Consider the following 9,522-nt stretch of genomic DNA (forward strand, 5'->3'; position numbering starts at 1 on the left):
AGCCTTTCAATTATAGCCATGACCAAGGATAGAACCAAGCCTTGGCCTCGGCCATTTTGAAAGCCTTCGGCGTCGTTCTGTCCTTGGCCATGGCCTTATATCGATCAGAGTAAATTGCTTTCGAGTAGAGGCACCCTCGAATATTGATACGCCTTATAATAAAGCTACTTTTTTATCGTAGAATGCACCCGGCCAATTGTCCTACACGCATGATTGTTGGACGTCAACAAATATGCTACCGTTCATTGCTGTAACGGTTCACTTGGTGGATGAGCTTTGGAATGAACATGATGAATTGTTAGGTTTCATGTATTTTCCCGGACGTCATACGGCGTTAAATATTTGTGATGCATTTTTGAAACTACTTAACGACCGTGAAATACAAAAAGTAATATCTTTAAAAACCTTTTTCACTCACAAAATGAGTAATTATTTTAAATCGATTATTTTCACAACGCTATTTAGGTTCTAGCCGTGACAATGGATAATGCGGCCAATAACGACACATTTACCACCGAATTATCAACGCGATCCATCGAATTGGGTTTCCGATTTACAACTGAAAATCGCATTCGTTGTTTCGCACACGTGTTGAACATAGTCGTTCAAGATATTCTTAAATTTTTAAGGTCAGATGCCAAACACCACTCCGAATTCGATTCGTCGTTAACAGAGTTGAATGGATCTTCTATAGCCCCCGACACTTCACAAATTAGTATAGGAGCGGCCGTAGCTAAAGTAATGAACTGACCTTTTCTTAATAGTGGTTGCTATTTTAAGTGTTCCTCATTTTCAGTTGAGAAAACTTGTAACCGCAATTCGGCTGTCACATGCGAAGACTGAAAAGTTTTTAGAATTCAATGTCATATACGGTCTTCCTGCTAACAAATTAATTTTAGATGTCAAGACACGATGGGGATCAACTTATGCAATGTTGCGGAGAGCAGTTAATCATAGAGCTGTAAGCAAAGTACAATCCCAAACGTAAAAAAGTGTAGTTCACACAGTCTGCATATTTTTAGTCCTTGGATTCACTGTCTAGCACGGACAAGGATTTACTCAACCTCCAGTTAAGTGATGAAGAGTGGCCGTTGTTGGATTCCTTGTTAAATATTTTACTGGTAACGTACGTTTCGTAATATAGTTTACCAAAATTAATTTGACTTCCTGTTCATTAAGGACTTTGATTTTGCCACCAAACGCATTTCCGAAGCCAAATACCCAACTGCAGCCGTAATAGTTCCTATGTTTAAATTGCTTTTGGACAAGTTACAGAAAACGAAAGAGGCGACAACTGGAACGATGAAAGACGCAATTGCTAAGGCCTTTGAAAAGTTATCTACGTATTTCAAACATTCCGATTCTTCGGCATTGTGGGTTGCCATGGGTATGTTTGTTTTTTGTCATATTCAATATTTTCAAGAACCGACTATCTCATTGTGACTATTGTTTAATGTAAGCAATGAATCCAACACTTAAATTGGAATGGCTCAAAGAACATTATGGCAGAAGTTTCTGTAAAAACGTTTAAACTACCGTGTCCTCAATTTTTGTATCTCATTACGAAGGTGGGATAGTTCCGGAAAGTTTGGACGAGGTATCGTCTCAAATAACCAACCACGGTACTTATAGCAGAGTAGACCTAACGGCGCTTTACCCAAAAAGATCTAAGCGGGTTTCTAGGGCATCCGAACTACTACTATACTTGAAAAACCGGTGTTGCGCCACCACACACGGATAGTTTGCAATGGTGGAAGGTGATTTGTGTAGCCACGTAAAACTGGTTGAGGTTGAAGCGCAATTCCAATTTTTGGTCTAAAATTACTCTATTCTTACACAGCTGCACGAGAAGGAATATAAAAAGGTGTCCCATATGGCCCGCGATTACCTAGCAGTTCCAGGATCTTCAGTGCCTTCGAAACGGCGTTCCTCACAAGGAACGGATGTAGTCACACCAAATCGCGGTTCTCTATGTCCGGAGACTATTACGGCTCTGTTATGCCTGAAAAATTGGTGGAGTACTTAACTGTAGTGCTCAAAACTCCAAACTACTGTAATTTGTGAAAATTTATAAACCAAATAAAGACTTAAAACACTAATTTAATAAGTTATTATCCATGAAATTTCATTAATACGGATTTCTATGCGCCTATCTGAGAAAAAAATCTGCTTTCTTTATCTGTTTTCGAGTCAGTTACGGAAATCAAATAAGAAAAAAGATGGCCATAGGTCAGATAAAAAAGGGGGCAGGTTGCCAGAGAAATCAAGTTGTTTATCTGAAATATATCTGATATGAGAAACGGTAAGCAGATTGCCCTATTCAGATGATCGTTAGAAGCCCTATACAAAATATCTACATTTCAAATCCAATCTGCGACACAGTGTAGCCGATGCCGATGCTGCCGTATTCCACATAACTCTTCAACAATTAGGTCTAGAAGGGTCAATTATATGTCTAATTATTGGGCATAACATATTCTTGATAGCCCAATATTGATTTTCGAGACAGGATGCCCAGTACTTTAATAGCTACCATTTATGTGATATTGGCATTTGTCTACTGAACTCTTCGACTGATGTAGTTATAAGAGTAAATTATGTATCGATCGATAAAAAATGCCCCACCTATTTCGAATTTATGTCATTTTCTGCGATGCGAGCCTAAAACTCGAGCCATGTCCATTTTTACTTTCGTTCATGGCCAATTTTGGGATATATCATATTATTATCGTTCCCCACGGATTGGAGCTTGGGGGTATTTTCCCGTAGGCGAACAAAGCCTGAAATCAGAAACCGAATCAGGTGCTAGTTTTAGTAGCGTAGTGTTGTTTTTACGCTTTTATCAATGGTCATGTCTATTGAGAAAGTGTTGTAACGGATATTGTTCTTAAAGAAAGGGTGATAGAGATATCCCATGTAGCACCATCACGTACATATTATGTGTTTTAACGAGGTTTCTAAAAGGTATACGAAACACGTTTGGTAAACGATGACCATGTCACCAGTTAGCATGTGTTTTACCACGTCGTTTTTAAGTGTTAAATTACGCGTACATTTAGATAAAAAAAGCGCCTTTTAAGTTCAAATAGCATTAAGTTGGAAAACAATAACTATGTTTTTTATTAAAATTATACCGTATTAATCAGCGATTTGGCGTGTATTAAGGAGTTTTTTTTTGTGTATTTAGCGGTTAGTTTCCGTAAATTCAGGTATTATTTTGCGTACATTAATTGCAAATCTTTTGTGTGTCAATCGGTTTCTTTTCGTTGGTCAATCGGTTATTTTGCGTACATTCATTGTTTATTTTATGTACACTCTGTTTAAAAAGTCTTCGACAGGTGAAATTTTCCCCTCTTTTTAATTCTGCTGGAAAACTGTAATAGATAGATCGATGAAACCAATTGCAACTATTATTTATTTTCCAATATCTTTCGTTATTTATCGGTTTCGTCAGCCAAAAATTAATAGTTTGGCGGGAACCGTCAAAATTCATTTATCACAACTTTTCAAATATTGGTTCTACGGCACTGACTCACGCGTTTTTGAATTCACAATGGTCGGTTCATATTTAGAAAGTGGAAAAATTATCCCTCTACAACCAACGGTTGAGAAGTTATCGCGTTTACAAACTTTCGTCGAAACTAGGAAACACCTAAATTGCCTCAAGGCGTTATTAATAACGCAATTTCGACAGGAGGAGTTATACAATCACCTTGTCTGTCTGACTGTCCTGCGAACGCGTTCGCATTATCCGTGCAAAGGTTAATCATTGCGTTCGCGGTTGCTAGGAATGTCGAAGGGGTGGAAAAACCACCGTGCGACGGTGAGCGTTATTGGACTAATTTGCGGTTGGGTTTGGTTTGGATGGTGTTTTTTTCGTTAACGCTCACCGTCGCGACATTTGAACTCAGTTTGATTGGATATTTCGTTATTGCAATGTTTATGTGTAGGGTGTAAATGTTGAGCTTGTGTTATGACGGTTGTGAGTGTGGAGTTGGTTGTGTTTGGGTTTGTTGCGTCGATGGTGTTTGTGTTCGTTCGTTTGCTCTTCAACTTCTTCTTATTGATTTTGGGGACAGACCGAGTGCTGAGTGCTATGTAACCTCTCAACGTCCAATGGCAGGGTTTCAACCAATTGTTCACGGTATTCATTTCAGTATCAATTTGCGATTTAATGATGCCGGCCGGGAATCGAACCCGGGTCTGCTGCGTGCAAGAGATTTACTCTAACGACTAAGCTACCCACGCTTGTTAAGGTACAGTGTTTTTCGAAAACCGCTTTGGCGAATGTCCTTTATGAAGTTATAACGTTAAGTACTATAATTTATTCTACATCATTTTAAATATTTATAAATTATATTAATCTTATATTTAATTAAATATTTATAAATTATATTAATCTTATATTTAATTAAATATTTATAAATTATATTAATCTTATATTTAATTAAATATTTATAAATTATATTAATCTTATATTTAATTAAATATTTATAAATTATATTAATCTTATATTTAATTAAATATTTATAAATTATATTAATCTTGTATTTAATTAAAAGTTTATAAATTATATTAATCTTGTATTTAATTAAATATTTATAAATTATATTAATCTTGTATTTAATTAAATATTTATAAATTATATTAATCTTGTATTTAACTAAATATTTATAAATAATATTAATCTTATATTTAATTAAATATTTATAAATTTTATTAATCGTATATTTAATTAAATATTTATAAATTATATTAATCTTGTATTTAATTAAATATTTATAAATTATATTAATCTTGTATTTAACTAAATATTTATAAATAATATTAATCTTATATTTAATTAAATATTTATAAATTTTATTAATCGTATATTTAATTAAATATTTATAAATTATATTAATCTTGTATTTAATTAAATATTTATAAATTATATTAATCTTGTATTTAACTAAATATTTATAAATAATATTAATCTTATATTTAATTAAATATTTATAAATTATATTAATCTTATATTTACTTAAATATTTTTAAATTATATTAATCTTACATTTAATTAAATATTTATAAATTATATTAATCTTACATTTAATTAAATATTTATAAATTATATTAATCTTACATTTAATTAAATAGTTATAAATTATATTAATCTTACATTTAATTAAATAGTTATAAATTATATTATTCTTACATTTAATTAAATATTTATAAATTATATTAATCTTACATTTAGTAAAATATTTTAGTATTTTAATGTAAAATTTTGACCGTGATCAGGAATTTAATCGGGTCGCATTGTTACAATGCGGATAGTTCACCGCCGAGCCATTGACTTCCGTAGGGACATATTAAGTAAAGGAACCATTATGATAAGGCGGATTTTTTACTAAACGGATGAATACCATATCTGTATATATTGTTTATTGAACTTTGTTTTTTAATTTTTGTGAACTTGTTAAAGTCTAATTTTTTTACGTATGAAAATTTAAAGGTCAAATCTTGTTTTAGCGCAGCCAGCATATAAGATGGTTAAAGGGCAGAACCCGTTAGTTTTTTGTAATTTATTTCGTTTTTTCAGTCTTTTTTATCTAAATTGTGTGTTTAGCGTTTTAGTTTTCAAGGGTTATAGTTCATTAATGAAGAAAATATCGAGTTGTTTACATAGAGGTCTGGGTTTTTAACTTCGTCGTCATTACTTCGTAATTTATTTTAAACGTTTTCTCGACTCATTAAGATGTTTAATGCAGTTCATCAATTAGGTCCGTTTGTTTTATTTATAAAGAGCCCTAACTATTCCGTCTACGGTCATTTATTGATATACGAGCTATCGTTTAGTCAAGGGGCTTTCTGTGCTTTATTAATATTAATACCACTAGGGACAATTCTTCCGAGGAGAGGTATATTTTGGCATGCCAACTTGTTCTTATTAGGCTGAACCTTCCTCTAGTGCTTATAATAATTTTGATAATTCTAATTTTAAAAGTTAACGAGATATAAAGTCCCAACTAAAGGGTAGTTTGAGCACTTGCCCAGCTTGTTTAGCTCCGGGGGTCCGAATTAAAACGTAATAACTTAATTACTTTTAAATTTAAAATTGTAAAAATTATTTTAGGCACTAAACAAGAGGGTGTTTTACACTGAAATAAAAAATTTATAAGTTAAAATACAAAATTAAAAGAGTTTAGACAATGGCCACTGTAGTCTTCCCCCTAATAAGCGCATTGTATAATCGGTAAGTACGCATAATTTATCACTTAAAAGTACATGGTGAAAGTAAAGAGGGGGTAAGGAAGGTTATACAAATTTTGCGTAGTCAAAGATACGCCTAAGGGAGGGTTTTTAAAAGGAACCATTTACTTGTCTACGCCATTGGTTTTTTGTCCACATTTTTAAACCTCAATTACCAATCTACTGATATATTTTGAAAATATATCCGGTATAGCAGGAGCACATGTAAATTAGGCATATATCTACGTGAGCACAACGTTAAGCTTAACACTTTTCCAACCTAGTTAATTATCTACTATTTATAGACGAAAAAACTACATGTCTGCCAATCTAGTGATATAATCACCATATCTATATGTAGGTAACACTTGTAGTGAAACACATGACTGAATAAATGTTTTATATACTAACTTAACACGTTGAAATGAAGTATATATTTTACTCAACACGGAATATAAACGATGAATACTAAATATCACTACTAGCTGGGTATTAACGAGAGTGGATGACGTATAGCCCCATAAAATGAAATCAAACGGCTCAATTGGGGAAAACATTAATACTATTAGGCAAGCGGTTTATAGTTTTGGATTTTTCGAAAACGAAACGGTTAATCTTGAGACGACACCAACAGCTTCCGTTTTTTGCTCAACCATCCATCTTGGAATAATAATGTTAAATAAATACTCTCAACATATGCTTAACATTTATTTATGAATCACAATTACACCGTTGCCCATTGTAATTCAGCCAATTCAGAATCCTTAATCTAGTGGGATTTTTTATTTTTTCTTGTAAGGTTTCATAAAAGCTATTAGTGCCTACAGGATCCGTATCAGCTATTGTTTTTCTGAGAGCATCGTGAATTAGATCAATAACGTTAGTTCCTAAAACGAATCTCCCTCCAATTCCCCGAGCTCAGACCATGATATATTTTTATTTTGCTGAGTCCAAGTGTACAACGAAAAGGCATCATTGATAATGCTTTTTTTTAGTCGCTTGTGACGTGTGGGTCAATTCAGTCCTCTCGTCCATTTGATTAATCAGGGTGAGATACGTGTAACGGCCACGCCAACGGGGGGATACGTGGGGACAGGGGTGGAAACACCCGTGGCGGAAGTATTTCAACCACCCGTTGGGGTATTGGTGGTCTTCCTCAAACGGCCATCCACAAACTCTGCCTCCCAGACGCTTGGGATTACAGGAGTACGCCACTACTCCCGGCTCATTGATAATGCTGACTGCAATTCCAGAAGCTATTTCTTCATACCACGTCTTTTTTACGTGTTTTTTCTATTGCTTGACGATTACTAATTAAATATCGTTGTAGCGTTTATTTACATAAATTTGGTTTTTCAGATTGGTTCATAGGTCGTTATTGAGAATGGAATCTATTTCTTTATCCAAAGAACGAACTTTGACGTGTTTTTCTTCGTTAATTCCGATTTTCAGTCTTCGATGCCGCCGATGCTGCCGTGTCGCGCATATCTCATCAACAGTTAGGTCTAGAAAAGTCAATGATAATTCGTTCGAATGTACATACCTGTACCTCGTCATCGATAGCCTTTCATAAATTTTTTAAATCGGAGCCCTAGAAGTTGAGCCAATGCCCAATTTACTATTTTCGGTGGTTTCGTTTTGTGAGGTAGATATTTTAATTAAAACTAACAAAAGTCCGACAACGTTAGAACAAAATTTTGGTTAGGTTAGGATTCAGCGGATTTACACCTTCAGTTATATCAGTAAATATTAAATTTAAATATAGCTTCCAGGGTAATTTACGGGACCCCAATTTTCGTGGTTTTATATTTTCACCTAAAAGTCTACATAACGTTCCTTAATTTAAATACGATTTCCATGAGAGTTATATTTTAGAATAGCTGTGGTTTCCATATAACCTAGATTTGCAATTACGTTGCTTAATTTTAATTCTAAGTAAGTTTTTTTGGACCGTATATGAACCACCGCAACTTCCGACATTGTAAATCAGCGTGGTTAAATAGAGGTCTACCCGCGAGTTGCTGTTCTGACTTAAATTATGGACTTTTTTAATCATTTATATTTTGGGTGTTCAAATTTGTTATCATACCAGGTATATATTATTTTATGTGATTAACGCCTTCTATAATCAAGAATTAGTTTTTTATTTTCAATATATATACGAGTGTACAATCTGTAATTTCTACCACCACTTCTGCTCTCGTGTAAATTATATTCATTGTCAAAAAATAAATCATACTCCCTTAAACTTAATGCTGTCCTCTGATGTTATGCGAAATAGTCTAGACTAAAGACTAGATAGTATCTCGACCTTAGTTAGATTCCCGAATCCTCTTCATGGTGCCTAAAACCCGGGAGATCTTTGAATCAGCTGCTATCTAACCGAAGACGAAACGAAAGTCAAGAGACAGACCTCTTCGTTTAGACTGAGACATCGTAGAATCATGACGGTAGCTGCAGTCCTTTTAAGGGAGCAACAGAAAACAACAATTCTTAGACGAATGATCACCAATCTCTGTAACAGCGTAGAAACTGAATTAACAACAGTAGAGCCAAACCGAAAGAAGCTGGAAGAATGCGTGGTCAAACTTATAGATAGAGTCGAGCATGGAGGTCCTTGAGAACAACATCTTGGCCTTGGTATCAGCCAACACAGTCGAGAAAGAAATGGACGACGCCGAGGGGTAAAGAGACAAACTCATCGAAGCACGAACGGACATTGAATCCTTCCTCGCCCATATGCTACGTACAGAAAGACGGCAACGCCGCAGACAAGAAGGTTCCGATGACGACTCAGAAAGCAACTCTACGGTAGTTTCAACCCATAGCCGTCATTAAGCCACGTCAACCCAATTGCCTAAATCGAGTTTGGAGATCTGACACCGTAGACAGGGTTTTGGTCTATCTTCGAGACAGCCATTGACAACAATTCTGGTCTCAACGCCGCTCAGATGTTCAGCTATCTCAAAAGTTATTAGCGTGGGAAAGCAGCAGCCGCCGTTTCAGGATTAGCATTGACAGCTATGAACTCTGCTAGACCCAAGGTAATCCTAAAGACAAGATTTGGAAAAAAGCGTTTGATTATAAATTCACGTATGAACCAACTCTTCACGCTTGAATCAGTGAAATGAAGTACCGACATCAGTGGATTACGAAAACTTTATGACAACTGTGATATTCAAGTCGAGAGTCTAGAGTCCCTTGAAGTTCCTAGTAACAGCTACGAATCTAAGTTGAACACCCTACTTATGAAGCTCATACAAAGCGACCTGTCATTTGAATTCACCA

General features: G+C 34.6%; 1 protein-coding gene across 1 annotated transcript; it reads left to right on the plus strand.

Moving 5' to 3' along the window:
• Window positions 1–232: 232 nt before the first annotated feature.
• Window positions 233–2,026, plus strand: LOC149926759 (uncharacterized). Its single transcript, XM_090157753.1, has 8 exons — window positions 233–388; window positions 466–738; window positions 797–970; window positions 1,023–1,121; window positions 1,180–1,387; window positions 1,461–1,517; window positions 1,569–1,636; window positions 1,841–2,026. The coding sequence occupies exons 1-8, from the start codon at window positions 233–235 to the stop codon at window positions 2,024–2,026; spliced, it is 1,221 nt and encodes a 406-aa protein (XP_090013879.1).
• The last annotated feature ends 7,496 nt before the right edge of the window (window positions 2,027–9,522 follow it).

This window comes from Leiobunum rupestre, chromosome 9, assembly GCF_980474605.1.
Source record: "Leiobunum rupestre chromosome 9, qqLeiRupe1.1.hap1, whole genome shotgun sequence".
NCBI lineage: Eukaryota > Metazoa > Arthropoda > Arachnida > Opiliones > Sclerosomatidae > Leiobunum > Leiobunum rupestre.

Coding starts and splice junctions, on each gene's coding strand:
- LOC149926759 (XM_090157753.1), top strand. CDS start 233: ATGCTACCGTTCATTGCTGTAACGGTTCACTTGGTGGATGAGCTTTGG. Junction 971..1,022: donor ATCATAGAGCTGTAAGCAAA/GTACAATCCCAA, acceptor GCATATTTTTAG/TCCTTGGATTCACTGTCTAG. Junction 1,388..1,460: donor GGCATTGTGGGTTGCCATGG/GTATGTTTGTTT, acceptor GTTTAATGTAAG/CAATGAATCCAACACTTAAA.